Source organism: Quercus suber, unplaced genomic scaffold (assembly GCF_002906115.3).
Source record: "Quercus suber isolate HL8 unplaced genomic scaffold, Cork oak 2.0 scaffold_138, whole genome shotgun sequence".
NCBI lineage: Eukaryota > Viridiplantae > Streptophyta > Magnoliopsida > Fagales > Fagaceae > Quercus > Quercus suber.
In genome coordinates this window covers 1,072,591-1,091,541 of record NW_027069600.1, presented here as the reverse complement: position 1 = coordinate 1,091,541, position 18,951 = coordinate 1,072,591, and the positions used below count along the sequence as shown (strand labels likewise).

The 18,951-nt window shown below is 36.4% G+C and overlaps 1 protein-coding gene and 1 non-coding gene across 3 annotated transcripts; both read left to right on the top strand.

The window, feature by feature from the left end:
- The first annotated feature begins 14,933 nt into the window (after positions 1–14,933).
- TRNAL-AAG (transfer RNA leucine (anticodon AAG)) lies at positions 14,934–15,014 on the top strand. Its single transcript has one exon. It is a non-coding gene; the product is annotated as a tRNA-Leu (tRNA).
- Positions 15,015–15,245: 231 nt separating this feature from the next.
- On the top strand, positions 15,246–18,692 carry LOC112013930 (uncharacterized). 2 transcript variants are annotated; one of them, XM_024046311.2, is made up of 6 exons: positions 15,246–15,467; positions 15,587–15,656; positions 15,772–15,877; positions 16,871–16,969; positions 17,058–17,192; positions 17,288–18,692. In XM_024046311.2, the coding sequence occupies exons 1-6, from the start codon at positions 15,335–15,337 to the stop codon at positions 18,569–18,571; spliced, it is 1,827 nt and encodes a 608-aa protein (XP_023902079.1). In that variant the 5' UTR covers positions 15,246–15,334; the 3' UTR covers positions 18,572–18,692. The 2 variants fall into 2 exon arrangements, with proteins under 2 accessions (XP_023902079.1, XP_023902078.1); XM_024046310.2 differs by having other exon boundaries at positions 16,868–16,969.
- The last annotated feature ends 259 nt before the right edge of the window (positions 18,693–18,951 follow it).

Genomic DNA, 18,951 nt, shown 5'->3' with positions numbered 1-18,951 from the left:
GCCTAACCCACCGTCGTCTTTCTGCCGCTACAACCTCCACCTCCATCCCAAAATCCTGATTTGCCATTTCAAGTTTTTTTTTTTTTTTTCTCTCCTTAAACTTCAAAACCTAACATAACATTGATACCTTTATAATGTTTGTGAATCTCTGATTGTGTGTGTGTGTGTGTGTGTGTGTGTGTGTTGCTAAGGATGATTGTGAATTGAATTTGAATTTGTGATTGTGTTTGAGACTTGGAGTCTCTGTCTGTTTCAGAGATAATTTTTGTTGTAGCTAATAAGTGGGAGTGCCTAAGTTGAGACAGTGAGATTTGAGTTGGATTTAGATATAGTTATAATAAAACTATATATATAAATCATTTGGTACTTTGATTTTTTTGACTGTTTGTTGTTTGTTGGTAGAGAGCCAATATTAGGGAATAGGTAACAAATATGGATGAAAAAATAAAAGGTTATTGCATTATAAATTAGTGGTGGGGGTTAGGCCGTGAGTGACACACATAAAAAGTGACAAAAAGACAGATATAAAAGACAAAAAGAAATACATAATATAATAATAAATATGTGACACAAATTCATCAAAATAAAATTGTCACTTGCCGACATTGCTAAGTGGTAACACATAATGCTATAACTAATATTTATAAATTATATTAATTTATAATTGAAACTTGTAAATCTATTAATTTAAAAAAAATGATTTTGTATATTTGTCTTGGTTGATAGTTTGTTAATACTATATATAGATGCTTATTTGATTTTTTTTTTTTTTTTATTGCTTATCTCCAGCCCACTCTAGCTTGAAGTCTTGAGTCCATCCCTGATTTTAACACACCACTTTACTGCTCCGTTTGTTTTGACGTAAATATTTTCAGAAAAATATTTTCTCATTTTACCATGTTTGTTTTGCAGTAAAATATTTATTCAAAAGTAAAATATTTTCAGTCAACCAAATCAACTAGACAAATTTATGTAAAATATTTTACACTTAAAATTTTGGTAAAATATTTTACATTTGTTCTCAAGCTCTCACCTCGATACTCTCTCTCCCTAATACATCAATCCCTTTCACGTTCTCTCCCTTCTCATTCTCAAGTTCTCCCTCCCCACAAACCAGAGCCACAAAGTTACCCTTAGGTTCGTTAGCGCCACTCATCTTCGGCGGCTCTCATCGCCTACTCCACCTCTGCCATTATCAGCTTTACACCTCCACCCATTGATTCTTGGTTTGACCACTCAAATCCATAGATTCTTTTTTTGGTCCGACTATACACCGATTATAACTCCATTGATTCTTTTATCCTCCATCATACCGAATCTACCTCCACCTTCATCAACTCACCCACTAGCTCTCAGATTTTTTTTTTTTTTTTTTTTTTTTTTTTTTTTTTTTTTTACCACTGCATGGGTTTATTGATTTGGGCTTTTTGGCTAGTTTATGGTTTTGGTGGGTGGCTAGGTTTTTGAGTTATAGTGGGTGGCTGGGTTTTTGGGTGGTTGGTATGGTTTATGGGTCCATTAATGGCTGAGTTGTTAGGTGGCCTCAATGGAAGGCTCAGGATGGGTAAAAGATTTTTAGATAGAGGAGTTCCATAGTACAAAGCAGTATTTTTCTAAAAGGCAGAATAATCCATTGGCACAACCAATTAACTTAAATTGATGGACAAAACAGCTCCTTAGTGAGAGGTCAAATTGTTCAAATGAATCATTGGTATCATCAATTACTTTGTAGTGCTCTATATGGGTTGTACAATCACAGTGACTAACAATCAATTTATTGAGTGTGTCTAAAAGTGAATGGGTGAGTTGGAAATTGATAAAGGAAGAGCTTGTGTGGATCTAATGGTGGTTTGGGTGGTTGGTGGAGTGGCGATGAGTTGGTTTTTGCCAAATTGGGTGGTGGTTGTGAGATTGTAAAATTCTTTCATTTTCCTGAAATATACTCTCTCTTTTTATGCATACCAAACACTATAAAATGAAAATATTTTCAATAAAATATTTTGCATGTAAAATATTTTACCTTTGCAAATATTTTACGTTGAAACAAACAAAGCGTACAATACATCATACATTAGATATTTTATCAAGTTACCTGATTTAATTTTTTTTTATTCTTATTTTATTTTATTCTTTATTATTTGTTCTCAAATGTCATATTTTCAAATATTCGTCTTAATCTAACAGTCACTTTTTCAAATAATCATCCTTTTATAATGGTCAAATTTTCAAAATTTTGAATTTTCTTAAGAAGCATTTTTTAAATAAAAAAATTTATTCTAATGGTTATACTTCTGGAAATCTATTTTTTGTGACAATCATATTTTTTGATTTTTTTTTTTCCCTTAACGATCACATGGGTTTTTTTTTTTTGAAGAGTATGATAAATGCAATAGAAACTCATATCCATTTTAATTAAACTAAACTATAAATCCATTAAAAACTATATACATAAAATATAAACTAAACTCTAAACTTGTCAAAACTCGTATCAAAAGCATAAAACATATTTATAGATGCAATCTAAATATCAACTTGTCAAGTTGAAGTTGTTTCAATTGAACTAAACAACCAATGTAGTCCATAAAAAAATTACATACATAACTCATATCCAATAACATTAACTCACATAGAAAACCCATCAAATTCAACAACCATTAAGCTTGCCACTTCCTTTGATGACAAATGGTACTTAAACTTAACACAACAACATAGCCAATGAGTTTTAATGGCAGCTTCAAAAAGAAAAGGAAACAAATAAACCAAACCAAAAGTTTTCACAACTTTCCATATAATTGCCATAAATGTTCAACGAGGTCCATTTGGATTTGAAAATGAATTTCTTGGTCCCTAATGCATTGGTAAACATGAATGAACTTCATAAATTCATTTGTATGCTCGCATGACATTGGTGTACATGGACTCTCATCAATTTGTTCATAATCTAAGTCCACCACTTCAGCTTAATCTCGCTCATCTTAAATAATCATGTTATGGAGAATTACACATACCTTCATAATGTCTTGTAGTGTTTCATGATGGAAAAACCGTGTAGGTCCACGTACAATTGCAAATCATGCTTAAAGCACTCCAAATGCATACTCTACATCTTTTCTATATGCCTCATGGGCTTTTGCAAATAACATTCTCTTTTGTCCTAGTGGAGTTGGAATTTTCTTTACAAATGTTGACCACTTTGGATATATGCCATCGGCAAGGTAGTATCACATTGTGTAGTCATTATCGTTGATTCATTAATTAATTACAGTGGCACATCCTTATGCAAGCTCAAAAGAATATATAAGACTGCTTCAATACGTTAATGTTATTATTTGACCTAGGTAACCCAAAAAATGAGTGTCATATTCAAAGATCATATGAAACCATTGCTTTCAAAATAATAGTTAACTCACGAATATGACCACGGTACTTCATTTTCTATGCAACTAAACAATTTTTCCATTTCCAAAGCATACAATCAATGCTTCCCAACATGCCTGGAAATCCACGGCTTTGGCCATTGGTTAACAATCTAGCGATGTCTTCATTATTTGGTGACCTCAAGTATTCCTCTAAGAAAATGTCAAATACTGCTGCAACAAATTTTTTTAGACTTATCATTGCAGTGTTTTCTCCTATTCTCACATATTCATCTATAAAATCAATTGTTGCTCCATAAGCAAGCATCCTAAGTGCAATGATCATCTTTTGAAGGGAAGATAGGCCAAGCGCATTATTTCTTTTATGGCAAAGTAAGGTTCATAAGCTTCTACCTTAAATAGAATTCGGAGAAAAAGAGAATGTCTCATTCGATATCTCCTTCGAAATAGATTCGGAGGATATCTTGGTGATTCAGCAAAGTAGTCGTGATAAAGCCTTTTATGGCTTGCCAAATGATTGTGTTCGATATACTGACGACACTTATGTTGTGATGTCGAACCCATGAGAAGTTGTATGATTATCTCATCTTCATCTGAGTCATCAACAAGCAATTCACATAAATAAATAAATAAAATAAAAAACGACTCATGGAGATAAACTAGAAGAAAACATTGGAAAGCATTTATCATTATAGATGCAAGAAATATAATATGAAATGAAATCGCTAACTTTAAAAGAAGATTTGATCATTTTGTATAGAATATAAAATTTTCTTTAAATAAAAACATGGCCTAACAAGAGATAATTAATTGTACCTTAATTTTTTCAGGAAGACGAGTAAGTATATATACTCAAGAAAAGACAAACAAACCTAGAAACAAAGATGTTTCCTACAATGAAATGTACAAAGGCTATTAGTATCCAACAAAAAAAGCCATTTCCAAATTATAGGCAACATAAATTCTATAGTAATATGAAATCAAACATAGAAAATACACAAGACATTTTATATAAAGCTAAAATGTTACGATTACTTAGGTGGCAATGGCATAATAGAATATACAACGAAATTACATAATAAGAGTCAAGACCTTTTGTTAAGATCACAAAATACATATTAAGGTCTAAAATAAGCTACTATAAAAAAATGTCATAGAATACAAATTAAGACCTAAAATAAGCTACTACCAAGGTTGAAACAAGACATCGCCAACATTATCTCAACCCAACGAACTACTCAAAATTTGTTTTGCAAGGATTTACTTTTGGAGTATATCATATAAAAGTCTTTGTGGTATTTTATATAAAGCTAAAATGTTACGATTACTTAGGTGGCAATGGCATAATAGAATATACAACGAAATTACATAATAAGAGTCAAGACCTTTTGTTAAGATCACAAAATACATATTAAGGTCTAAAATAAGCTACTATAAAAAAATGTCATAGAATACAAATTAAGACCTAAAATAAGCTACTACCAAGGTTGAAACAAGACATCGCCAACATTATCTCAACCCAACGAACTACTCAAAATTTGTTTTGCAAGGATTTACTTTTGGAGTATATCATATAAAAGTCTTTGTGGTTTGTTCATAACACTTGTGTCTAGCATCATAATTCTTTCGTTCTTTTTCAACTCTTGCAAGCGAACATTTTTCCGATTTGATACGCACTTTCTCTTTTTCATATGCACATGATTCTTCAAGAATTTTCAATTTATTTTTCAAATATTTCGCTAAAAAATCTTTTTCATCATCTTTTTTATTTCAATTAGCCTTTTTAGTTTTTCTACCTATTGGCCTCTTGAAATCCGTAGTGTCATCTACCCTCCCCCTTTGATCTATTAAATCTAGAGTTTGAGGTATTTTTTTTCTTGGATTTTCACAAGGCGCTATGTACCCACTCGGGAAAATCCTTCAAAAATAGCCAATAATGTTCATATTGAAAATGGCCACTCTGAATTTCTTTAAACAATTTCTTTGCTTTCTCAATCTAAATATATAAATATATATATATATATATATATGGGAAAATTGCACTTTACAGACCTGTGGTTTGGCCCATTTTAACAGTGTTTACCTGTGGTTTGAAATTTGTCACTTAACCCATCTGAGGTGGCCTCCGTTAGACCCCCGTTACCCACCTCTGCCCTTTCCATTAAAAAATCCTCTTTACTGTATAAGCCAAAATTAGAACCCAAATAAAACCCTAAAAAAAAAAAGGAAGGAGCTCTCTCCCTTTCTCTACCTTGGAGCCTCAAACCAATTTCCTCTATATCAACTTGATCTTCGGCCATGGACTTGGAATCTAACTACGAAATTGCCCCCATTGCCGATTTCATCTACTCCTGCAACATCTACCAACAACTTCAACAGAAGCTTTTAGAGAGATTGCATAAATTCGGTGTCTTTATTCTTTGATTGGTTGCTGAGAAACTGAAGGAAAGGAAAATAGAAAGTTAGTGTGTGTCAGTGAGAATTTAAGTTTGATTAGTTGCTAGTTTCAGTCGCTTTCTTCAAAGTTTCTGGGGAGATTTTGGAAATTTTATTTCCTTATTCTCTGTTTGTTTCCCGAGAAAATGGAGGAAAAGGAATAAAATGTTACTGTGTCAATGAAATTTAAATGTGATTAGTTTACTTGCTTTAGTTGATTCGAACCTGGTTTGGTTTAGGAGGAGTTTTGTTGCGGTGGAGGATCTCCATGGGACCACGAAGGCTAGGGTTTTGCTAGAGCAGTGGCGACATCGACGAGTACGTCCTTGTAGCTACAGGTAAGTGGATTGTGGCAGCTTGGACGATGTGCAGAACTTGAAGTCAACTCGAGTTAGGGCTTCAAGAATCAGTTCAGAGAGTGAGGGGTTGAGATCTTTTTCTTCATTCTCTGTTTGATTGATGAGAAACTAAAGAAAGGAAAAGAAAATCATAAAGGAGGTGAGGACATTCACGGATTTGGGGTTGAAGGAGGCCAAGGAATTGAGTCGAGAAAGTCCTGTGGTGTTGAAGAAAGGTCTCACCAAAGAAGAGGTGATCCCATTCTCGTTAAGCTCAAGGAGTTGGGTGCCACTATGGTATTAGAATAAAGATTGATTTTGTTTTTTGTTTTTGTTTTTGTTTTTTTTTTTTTTAATGTTAAATGTAGAATTAATGGTTGTTCTTATGATTGAATGAAATGAGAAATCCATTAAACCCAAAAATTTGAACAGATTGCTAGGTTTTTTTGGTAGATTTTTTTTTTACTTGCAAATCTGGGTTTTTTAAAAGAGCCCAGCAAAAGAAAAGGGTTAGTAGTTTTATTTTGTGATTGTTCTATGAAGAATTATGTAGTCAATTTTTTGGATTAGCAGTGGAAGGCTAGCAATCTCTGTGGGTATATGTTCACATGGATTTTGTGTTTGATTGTGACTATAGGTGTATTGGTTTTTTGTCATTGTAAAAATATGTTTGGCAATTGCAATGGGTATTAGTAAGAACGTTAAATGCACATTTCTGGTTTTTTTTTTTTTTTTTTTTTTTTTGGTTAATGTGAACATTTCTGGGTTTTGATTGTGAAGAAGAAGAAGAAGGAGAGAAAAGAGGAGAGAGACATAAAACATAATGAAAAAGACATATTTACCCTTATTTTTAACGGTGAAAAGGGAAAGGTGGGTAACGGGGGTCTAACGGAGGTCACCTCAAGTGGGTTAAGTGACAAATTTCAAACTATAGGTAGACACTGTTAAAACGGGTCAAATCACAGGTGGGTAAAGTGCAATTTCCCCTATATATATATATATAACATAATTATTTTCTTTAAACAATTCATTTGTGTTGTAAATCTAAAAAAATTGAAGATCACACAAAATTTATACCTTCATTTGCTCAATGGTTCCACTTTCATTCTTTGCTTCAATTTTAGCTAAGGACCCACAAAATTTAGTTGTTTCCCTATTAATCACCCCCACCAGCTTGTTGTTGAGGGTCATTTTTGTAAAACACAAATAGAAGGAAGGAGGTCCAACCTAGCAATGCAAGCAGCAAATAGAAATGGCAAGCATAGAATAAAACCATTAAACCTAAGTAGCAGGAATAATGGGTCACAGGTCCATAAAATAAATAAACGGGCCTTGAGAAAGCAAATAGGCTCAAAAAGCTCGGAAAGAGAGAATGACAAACCCATGGGCAATGTATGATGTGAAAAAGTAAGAATGGGCCACGACAGGCTCAAAGTAATGCAAACAAAAAAAGTAGGGGATTGTTGGCAGGCCCACAAACACCAAGGATGAGTATGAAGTAATTGGGCCAAGGAAGCCCAATGAAGTAAGTAAAAGCCCATGGGAACACAAAGTTAGAAAAAGGGCCGAGAAAACCCAAAACAAGTAAATGGGCCGAGGATGCCCAAGGGGACACAGGAGCCCCTAAGTAAGAAAGCCCATGGCCATGCAAAGCTATTTGGGGAAGAGAGTAAATGGCAGGTCTAAAAGAAGACCAGCAGGACCAAGTCATTACAGTAGGAATGATAGAATAGTATGGCAAGAAATGATGGCAATCAAGAAATGGGCTAAGAGAAATGTAAAACCCAGTATCAAATAAAGCCTAGGCCTTAAAGGGAACAGTGAATTATAAAACGGCCCACATAAAATAGCAAAAAGGTGCGGCAGACTGTGCAAACAAAGTTCTAGACTGCAACAAATGCATGAGCAGTAGGCAGATTTTGGACATACATGACAGGGAAGCACGCGCAAGGCCCAGACACCACCAGCTTGTACCCAGCCAATATGGGACGTGGTGGGGTCATGGGTCAGAGGTAAGAGGTAAAGGCGGTATGGTTTGATGGTGAGGAGAGGGGAAAAGACCTATTCTACGGCTCCTGCCCAAGCCCATGATGGAAAGAGAGAAAAGCATTTACACCGTGGCAGGAAATGATGCCACGGCGGACTAACAAACGACACAAACTGCCTTTGTCTAGCGAGGGTAAGTGGTACACAGACAAACTCTTTGTAGATCGCAAGTACGCCCAGACCAGACAAAGGCGGTTAATGGCAAAGAGGTAAAATTTGGTCACAGCAGGCCTATAAGAAAACCCTTGCGTGCCTGTGAGAGAGGAGGAAAACAGAGGTATTACTATAGTGAAAAAACAACAAAAAAAAAAATAGGAGAAAAAAGATAGAGAGGAAAACAGAAAAAAAGAAATATAATATAATGAGCATGCACTAGTAGATCGGTTCCTTCTCTCCCCTTGAAATCCCCTCTTTGAGGCTAGTAAACAATAGAGATTCCTTTGGGCACTAATCGATTAGGTCTGGTTCCCTTAAAGTCATTAATCCTACGGCAGGATCTTTTTCCTGGGAGATTAGTTTCATTGAAAGGAGGCATTCTTCATCTTTGGTTTTGCCTTTACGGACCAAAACTTGACTTGATATTATTTCTTCGATTAACTCATATTGTCACTTATCCTTTTATCTCTTTTGTAAAAGCTATTGTTATCACTATGATTGGTTATAAATAAGGATTACTTAATCATTTTCCATTAAGAAAAGGTCACTATATTTTGTTCTTTGTATTATCATATCTGCCTGCCGTAAATCATTTGAAACAGCTCTCTGCTGCCTAAGTACACTCCTGGCAGACTGAGGCTAGTTTGCGCAAGCCGCGCCAAAGTGAGTTACAATTGCCGGCTCACTCTATACTCAGAATACTTGGGCCTATTACCGCAGGAGCAGCCCAGCCCAGCGCACAACGCAAAAAAAGNTTGAGGGGGGAATCGCTATGTGCATGCCATGATGGAAAGAGAGAGAAAGCATTTACACCGTGGCAGGAAATTGCCACGGCGGACTAACAAACGAACAAACTTGCCTTTGTCTAGCGAGGGTAAGTGGTACACAGACAAACTCTTTGGCCCCTACACTTGTTAGGGATGAAATACTTCGTGTAAAATCAGTACTATGGTCCTTGAAGTATTTTGCAACTTTGCCATAAAATGTTGTTATATGTTGCTCATTACCATACATAGGATTGTCACTGGTATTGAGCCATGCTGCTATAAGCAGCTTGTCTTCCTCAGGACTAAAGTTGATACCGCGTTTGTTGTTGTCTTAGAAGTGACAACTTCAACATTTAGGCTGTGTTTGGTTCTTGTAAAATATTTTCTGGAAATGCTATTTTCAGGAAAGGAAAATGTTTTCAGGCTATTTGGTTATGCAATGGAAAATAATCCGGAAAATGATTTTCGGTGTTTGGTAACTATCTAAAAATGCTATTTTCCTACAAATTTTTCACATTTTCTCATCCATTTTCTTAGCATCCAAACAAATTTTATTACAGAAAAATCCCAATCCCAATCTACAAAACAAATCACAGCCAAAAACCCATCACATGCAACCACCAACAATAACCCACAACCACCGAAATTTATACCCACCACCGAAACAACGCCACACACCATCGAAACTCCAATTCAACCTATGGCGGCAAACTCCGGCAATCAAAAGCTACAACCGATGGCAAGCAAGCAAAATTGCAAATCTAGGGAAAGGGACGATCTCACGGTGCAATCACGAAAGAGAGAGTGATCACGATGCAATCTCACGGTGCGATCTATAGGGGTGTGATCTCGATAGGACGATCTCCTCAGCGCAATCTCGACGGCGTGAGCTCTACGGTGCGAGCTTGATGGTGCTTCTGGGCTTGGGGTGGTGGGTTGAGCTCGACAGTGCGAGCTCGATCTCACTCTCTCTAGTCTCTCTTCATGCTCTCTCTCTCTCTCTCTCTCTTCGGTGTCTGGGGTTGAGGCGCAATCAACGGCGCGATTTTCGTTTCAACTCACTCTCTCTTTCTCTCTTTGTGCGTCTGGTCCTTCTTTCTCTCTCTCTCGGTCCGGAAACCATTTGAAGTGAAAATAGGAACTGAAAATAATTTATGGGATCAAAGCTTATTTTTTACGGTCAAATGAAAATAATTTCCGGAAAATTCTATTTTCAAAGCCAACCAAACCGACTATTTTACAGAAAATGATTTCCGAAAACCATTTGAAGCCAAAACAAACAGACCCTTAGTAGAGAATCTTGGACTAACATGGGATTATTTTCAGATACACCCAAAAGTTGTTCCTCAAAATTAATATCCCCTCGTAAGATATCAGTGTACAATGAAATGTCTCCTTCTGAGTCCATGTTCTAAATAGATATGTAGATAAAAACAATTTAGGCAATCCAAAGAGAACCCAAAAAAAAAAAAAATCAAATGCATATATGAATACACAAAAAATTGGAAATAAATTCTAAATGCAAGAGATATATTATTCTAAATGCTAGAATTAGATCTTTGGTATAGATTTTTTTATTCTCACGATTAAATTCCTAAATGTAAAACCATTTGTGAGAGATATGGTTTTATTCTGAATGCCAGAATTTATGAGAGAAATAGATTATCATTCTAAGTAGTGGATAAGAATTTAGAATCCGTAGTGTCTCACAATTTGCATCCAAGTAATTATTCTATAATACAAAAGAATTGAAAAAAAAAACCATGACATAGCACATATGAACTAAGAAGATAGAGAGAGTAGAAGTAGAAATCAAAATACTGAGAGAATCATGAAGAAGATAGAGAACTTACCTATATGTAGTAGTCGTAGAACAAATCGGCAAAATAAGATAGAGAGAGTAGAAGTAGAAATCAAAATACTGAGAGAATCATGAAGAAGATAGAGAACTTACCTATATGTAGTAGTCGTAGAACAAATCGGCAAAACCATGAGCGAATCAGTAAAACTGAAATTGAATCGGCAATACCTTGAGAGAATCGGTGACACCGAAATACAAACCCAATCAGCTGAGATACTAAGACGAAACTCTAGCACTTTGCTCTAAGATGACCTAAACCGAACCGTAAATAGTTTTGATTATGAGATTAGAATAGAGAGGAGACACAGAGAGAGAGAGAGAGAGAGAGAGAGAAAAAAAAAGAAAAGAAAGAAAGAAGATAGTGAAGGAGATTGTATAGATCAATGATGCTGGAATTTATGAGATAGTAAATAGGAAATTGGTCAAGAGGTGGCTCATGAAAGGAAAGAGGAGACAACAAGAGAGTCTATGAAAGTGAAAGTAGGAATGGCAACGGGTCGGGTTCGGGCCGGGTTTTTCCATACCCGGACCCGACCCGCAGGTCAGGACCCGTGGCCCAAACCCGGCCCGTTTATTAAACGGATTTTTTTGCCGGGGCCCAGACCCGCCCCGCCGGGCCCCGCGGGCCCCACGGGCCCCGTCCAGCAAGGCCACTTCAGGGCCCAATCTTCAGCCCCTAACAGTGGCCCAATCCGTGGCCCAATCAATTAGAAAAAAAAAAAAGTTTTCCTGAGAAAAAAAATCACAGCAGTGCAGCACAAACAACTAATCCAAATGAATCTCAAATCATATCCACCATAACCATTCAAATTTCCTATTCACAGAAACAAAATACATTTGAAATCAAACTATTCACAGAAACCAAATCAAATCTCAACAACAAAATCTAAATCCCCAAACCCACAGGTTAAACAAAAGAATCTAAAATCCCCAAACCCACTAATCAAATAAAGAAAAAAATGGAATAAGAACATAAAAAACCATTGCCGTATATCACCATGGTTGTTCGTCTTCGTCTTCGTCTTCGTGGGTGAGATCGCAGAGGCTTTACGGCGAGAATCTTAGATTTTCGTCTTCGTCTTCTTTGGCAAAGAGAGTGAGACCGAGAGGCTGAGAGCATGAGAGAGGCGCGGCTGACAATTGGTGGCTGACGGCATGAGACATGAGAGGAGAGTGAGTGGGAGTGAGGGCGTGTGAGGGAGGCGTGACTGAGGGAGTGAGGGCTGTGAGGTTGAGGACTGAGTGAGGGAGGCGTGAGTTCTGTGCTGAAGAATGAGGGATTGGATTTAGGGTTAGCTTATAGTTATATATAAAGAGGGGGTATTTTTGTAATTTCTGTGTACCGGGTTTTTATCCGGGCCGGGTTTCGGGTCGGGTCTCGGATTTTTTGATAAAACCCGAACCCGACCCGGACCCGCTTCGGGTTTTTTTTTAAAAAACCCATACCCGACCCTATTTCTAATCGGACCGGGTAAAACTCGGTCCATTAGGGTCGGGTCGGGCCGGGTACCAGCGGGTCGGGCAAAAATTGCCATCCCTAAGTGAAAGGCTGAAGTGACCGGAAAATTATTGTGTACTTCCAAAGTACCATAAATGCATATTCCTTCATCTCACATGAATGATGGGTCCCACTAATTAAATTCATGGTGGGACCCACTACTTATATGAGAGGGGGGAGTACGCAATTATGATACTCCGAGAGTACCTAATAATTTTTCGAAGTGAACATGTGGTTGAGATGAAGAAAAGATGAGATATTTTGTTTGAGAAGAGAGAGAAAGATGAATAAAAAATTAATAAAAAAGAAATGGCATTCCTTCCATACCATTCCAAACATAGCATCCTATTGTAGCACATGCTAAAATTATTTGGCATTTGACACACCTCATGATGGCCTTTTTTTTTTTGTTTGGTGTGTCAAATGCTAAAACTTGATGCTAGTGCTTTTATGAGTAGAGACCACATGCTATTTTTTTAAAATTAATATACACTATACACAAGTCACGATTTACTTATTAACTAGTTTGGGTTGCACGTGCAAGATTCGTGCTAGCCATTATAAAAATTAATAGTTAAGGTTAGATTTAGAATTCATTTTTAACACAAATTAACAATATAATCATTTGAGTGTTAAAATGCTTAGAAATTGCACCATTAAATAAGACATTAATTTGACTATATAAGAAAGAAGTACAAAAAATATAATAGAACACATAATACATCACAAGACATATTGAGAGGAAACCAAAATTGAAGATAAATTGTGCTACATTAGGTGGAATTATGTAAGTACCATGTAAAGTAATAATTTTTCATTATATAATTGGGGTAAATTAGTACTGTAAAAGCTAATCCTTAAAATGAAATGAGATAAAGTAACAAAAATGAAGTACAATTGTTTCCTGTTAGCCGGTTAAAGCATCTACATGTCTAAATTAGTACCGTAAAAAATATTAATTTTACTATCTAAAAACTATTTATTTTACTATCTAAAAACCTACTTTTTCTATTTAAAAAACCATTTTACAACTTACACTACATCCTATTTCTTATTTCTCACATCACAACCAATATTAGTCATTTATTTATTCTTTCTCTCTCTCTTCCTCTCTATCTTTTTTTTTTTCCTCTTTATCTACTACCAATAACCAGTCTTCCTTTCCTTTCCTCTCCCCTCCATAGCAACCAAACCCATACCACAATCAACAAGCAATCTCAGACCCAAAATCAACATAGCAAAATCCCAACAAATTCATACCAAAATCACTCAAAACCAACCGAAAAATCACAACAAACCCAAACCCATCACCACGTCACTGCTACACCACCACAACAAACCCAATAACCACCTACAACTGAAACTTAGCCATCGCTGAAACACCAAAACCAACCACTAGAACACCCAAATTAAATAGCCACCATCCACTGAAACACCCAACCAAAACAACTACTAACCACCGAAACACACAACCAACACCACCCTTGAAACACCAAACCCCCGCCACCACCATTGGAACACCGAATTGAAACATAAAACCCAAACAAACAACCACCAACTCACACCACCAAAACCTAGATTGCAAATTGCAAACACCAACCTAATTTCCACCTAAACTCGGCCAACCACAACCACTGAACCCACTACCGCCCAAATCACAACCCACTAACCCCATCGCCAATCCACCACCACCACCACGAGAGAGAGAGAGAGAGAGAGAGAATAAAATAATATTATTTTAGTATTACATACATGCCCTAGTAATTCCTATATATACAAACTTATTGTTTATAGATGCTAAAATGTTTTAGCAATAACAACCTGGGTAAACTAGGTTTTAGGCTTGTGTGAATCTAAAATAGCAATTTGGGGGTTTTACACCCCCTAATGCCACCGCTCTAATGCTCTTAATATTTATCACAATATATCAATTCAACTTGCACTTTGAACATTCCATTTCAAGAGGCATTAAGATATAACATTCGATACCATTGGAATCAAAATGCTAAAAATGTTATAAAGGGACACTAGCATCAATTTAACTTCATATACATTCTGTATACGTCTGAAACTAAACTTTCAGTAGGAACCTTCACTTACAAGGTAACACTCAATTATTTCATATCAACTCATTTTCCTATATTAATTAATCTCAAGAACCATAATTAGACATAAAATTCTAGTCATAGTTAAGTTCATGCTTTCAACAATACCTTAATTACTCAAAGATGAAACTTTTGGTAACATATATAACAGTTGGTGTTACCTTAAAAGTTCCATAGCAACTTTCCAAAACTAAATAACCCTCCTTTAAAAGTTTATGATTTTTTTAGTGAAAATTGTGGTGTGCATTCGTGTTAGAATCTCTTTCCTCTCTCTTGTGTGCGCGCGAGAGTTTGTTTCAAAAAAAAAAATAGTTAACATCTTTTTGGATAAGAAAAAAAAAAAAAAATAGTTGAGATGGCCGAGTTGGTCTAAGGCGCCAGATTAAGGTTCTGGTCCGAAAGGGCGTGGGTTCAAATCCCACTCTCAACAAAAACCATTTTTCATTTTTAAACTTTGCCAGTGTCTTGCGGAGCCCACCCTTTTCAACGACATCAGATGATTTCCACCGTCAATGTTTAATCCAAAATATTTTCCAGATCACTAATCACTGTATCGTCCTAGATAAGACTTACAAATCCAACGGTGCACATTCATCCCAATTCCACCTCCCGCTCTTTTTTCTTTTTTTTTTTTTACTTCACAGACCACACACTTTTTTTGGACAAATTTCAAACCCAGAGAAAAAAAAAAAAAAACAACAACAACAACGAAAAACCCATCAGCAAGTTTTACACCAAAATTAGCGTAAAATGGCTCAGGCAGCGAGGCTCGACCTCCGAATGCAAAAGGAACTCAAGCTCCTCCTCACCGACCCTCCTCCCGGCGCGTCGTTCCCACTTCTCTCCTCCTCTTCTTCTCCCTCCTTGTCCGCCATCGATGCCCGTAAGTCCCTATTTGGCTATCTTGTATACTATTTTCCATTTCTTAAATCTTTAATTCTTTTTTTTTCTTACTTTCTCTATTTTGGGTTTAATTTTGTGGTGGTGGGTTGGTGTTTTTAGAGATTGAAGGTCCTGAAGGGACTGTATACGCCAAAGGGATGTTTCACATTAAGATTCAAATACCAGAAAGGTTTTGTCAAATTATACTTAAAACATGGTTTCTAATTGCTTTGTTCAATTGGGTATATATATATATTTTTTTTAGTGACAATTGTGGATTTCTATTTGTTTTCTTGGAGTTGCAGATACCCATTTCAGCCTCCAAGTGTGACGTTTGTGACACCCATCTACCACCCTAATATCGACAACGGAGGCCGAATTTGCCTTGACATTCTTAATCTTCCCCCCAAGGTGAGCTTTCTAATTGCATGTTAAAATTTGTAAAAATTGACTGTTACTTATTAGGGTTACGCATAGTGTAGATTTATGCTAAGTGATGTCTAAATTTTAGTACTTAAAATTTGTATACATACCAAATTAGTCATTCTGTAGTCTTGTGGTTATAATTCTTGCTTACATGGCAATATTAAAAAAAACAAAAAACGCAAAAACCTGCAATGTTGTTCCTAATGGACATTCCTTACTAGTTTCTCAGATTTGTGAACATAGATTGGGTTTGAAAACGTTTGATGCTTGTGATTTAGTGTTACAAATGTCTATATTCTACATTAGATAGTTGTAGGAAAAATTTGAGGCGCTGTAGAATGTTTCAATGAGTTAAGCTGTTTAAGTTTCTGAAGTTGTTTGCATTCATGTTTTGGTTTTGGTTATAGATGTGTTCTACTTTTGTAATTTAGATCTAAGTACTTGATGACTCTATTTAGGAAGCTTCTAGTCGGTCATCTGAATATGTAAATGGCTGTCCTTATTCAATGTGATAGCTTTTGAGTTCTTTTAGCCGTTGCCTAGTAATGCATATATGCATATATATATATATATATATGCATTACTAGGTAAACGACTGAATCATAAATCCAAAGATCGAGGATTAGTTTGTAGCTTTATATCTAAATTCTAGATATTTGATCAATTTGTCTTGCAGTCACCTTTTAGTAAAAACCAATCTATATGATCTGTATCTTTCATATTTTCTGAATTACACTCCAAGAGTTAATGTTCAGGTGGTCAAGCTTATAATTCTGAAAGACGACCTTAGCTCAATAGTTGAATTATTATTGACAAACTGATTGACAAATGTAATTGCTTGGGAGTATTTTTTTTTTGGTTGGTCAGCAGCAAGATGTGTTTTGTGCCATATCCAATAGTCTAATTCATTGAAATGTTTAATGGGTGAAATACTGTTGAGATGTTGTGATTTATTGGTCTTCATTGTAATCCTAGCAGGGGGCATGGCAACCATCATTAAACATTTCAACTGTGCTTACAAGCATAGGGTTGCTACTGAGTGAACCCAATCCTGATGATGGCTTAATGTGTGAAGCAGTAAGTTTCTTTTCACATAAATGTTTGGAGAACTAGTACTGGCTAATGAGGTCTCCTTGTTTTTATTTATGTTTGAGTAAACGTGCAGAGTAGGGAGTACAAATATAACAGACAAGCCTTTGACCAAAAAGCTCGATCCATGACTGAGAAATATGCCAGGGTTGGAGTCAGTGGGAATGCTTGTAGCAGTCAAAGCATTCCAACTAACACAAATACAAGCATGGTACTAGTATACAATTGGTTAAATTCTCTCTTGCTTTCTCTTTCCCTTCGTTACCCAAGTTGAAGCGCCTTTTCATTTGTAAATTTATTTTCCAGATGGAAGTAAAAACAGCTGGAATGGAGTCAAGACATGAAGTAAATGAGTATGGTGTAGGCCATAAGAAGTTATGTGGGACTAGGTGGAAGCTGTCACTGGAGTCCTCAGGTTCTACCCTGAAAAGGGATGGTGATGGGAAACTGAATGAGGTGCCTAATGACCACACGGTACCTTCTAATTACAAGGACCAGAGGGAACTAGAAGGAACCAGAAAAGGGCCAATAGACATGAATGATGAGTACAATCAGGGTCAGGATAAGCTATGTGAAACCAGGCAGAAACTATCACTGGAAAACTTTGGTCAATTCCAGAACAGAGATGGCCATGACAAGGAGAATTTGGTACTAAATCGCTGTCCATCACCTAACCCTCAGAAGCCTTTTGTGGCTTCTTCAGGGTCATCAATGATGAAGGTTGGAAACCATTATGATCATGAAGAGCAAGGTAGTAAATCAATAAATGACAGCATAAACATGAGATCAAAGAAGCTGACTGCTGGCAAAAAGCAGCCACAGGGAATATCTTCGGACACCTGTCAGATAAGAGATGGTTGTAATGAAGAAATGATTGTGATCCCTCAACCATCACCCTCTGAGTTCCATTCATATGCTTCTCATGAGACCTTGCCACTTCCTATGGCTGCTAAACATATTGAACTGCCTCATAAGGGTTTTATCGATGGAATGGGAAATGGCTACCATGGTATAAATTCTAAGAAGCCCTGTTCTGTTGGCAAGAAGCTTTCATTGGGGTTCAGGGGCTTATCTCAGATTCAAGAAAAGGATAACAAGGAAAATGTGGTTCCAGTTCACCAGACACCACTTCCACATCCCAAAAGCCCTTCTCTGAGTTCATCTATGCCCTCAATGGTATCAAAGGTAGGGAAGCATTTTGAAAGCGGATCAGAGATTAGTGGCTTAAATGTGAGTTATAAGAATTGTGGAATTGGTCGAAAGCTGTCACTTGGTCCCCTCACTCAATTACAAGGGAGCAATGATGATAACAGGCAGTTGCTGTCACGCTCCCAGAAACTCTCTGAAGATCCATCCAAGGACCTGCCCTTGCAACGGGATTACAGGTGTGATAACAAGCAGAAGTTGAATCACGATCACAATGTGAAGATTGATGAGGGGACCAAGCAACAGAATACAGAAGACAAATCACCAGTTTCTGAATCGGTAATTGTTCTGGATAGTGAAGATAGTGAGGATGAAGGGTATGTATCTTTGAGGAAATCATTGTTAGCACGAAAGCGGATAGGGAAGCGGAAAGCTAAAGTTTGAAAATTGTCAGTTTCAAACTTTCAAGTGAGCTGACAGGGATGAACTTTTTTTAATTTACTCTATGCTCGTGATAAAATGTAGTATGGTGGTTTATAACATAAGAAATTTCTTTTTGCCTTAACAGGGAGTATACTATTGGAACAATACAATCAACTTCTCAAATTACAATGCTCAAACCAATCTAAAAGAGAAGACCAAGAAAGCGATTTATTATTGATGTTGTGGGAGCCCTAGTAGCTCTTCTTAGGGGACACATCAAGGAAGCCTTTCTTTGATCACTTAAATCCCCTATTTATAATGTGAGTGCTAACTGCTAAGGAAGCTATGGAGAGAACTAATGGAATGTTACTTCATGCTTAGATTCTGCTTTAGCCTCCCCC

Bases quoted from the DNA above. Each gene is read 5' to 3' on its own strand.
- LOC112013930 (XM_024046310.2), top strand. From the start codon at position 15,335: ATGGCTCAGGCAGCGAGGCTCGACCTCCGAATGCAAAAGGAACTCAAG. The intron at 15,657-15,771 runs GTTTTGTCAAAT...TTGGAGTTGCAG, and splicing joins AAGATTCAAATACCAGAAAG to ATACCCATTTCAGCCTCCAA. The intron at 15,878-16,867 runs GTGAGCTTTCTA...TTGTAATCCTAG, and splicing joins TTCTTAATCTTCCCCCCAAG to CAGGGGGCATGGCAACCATC.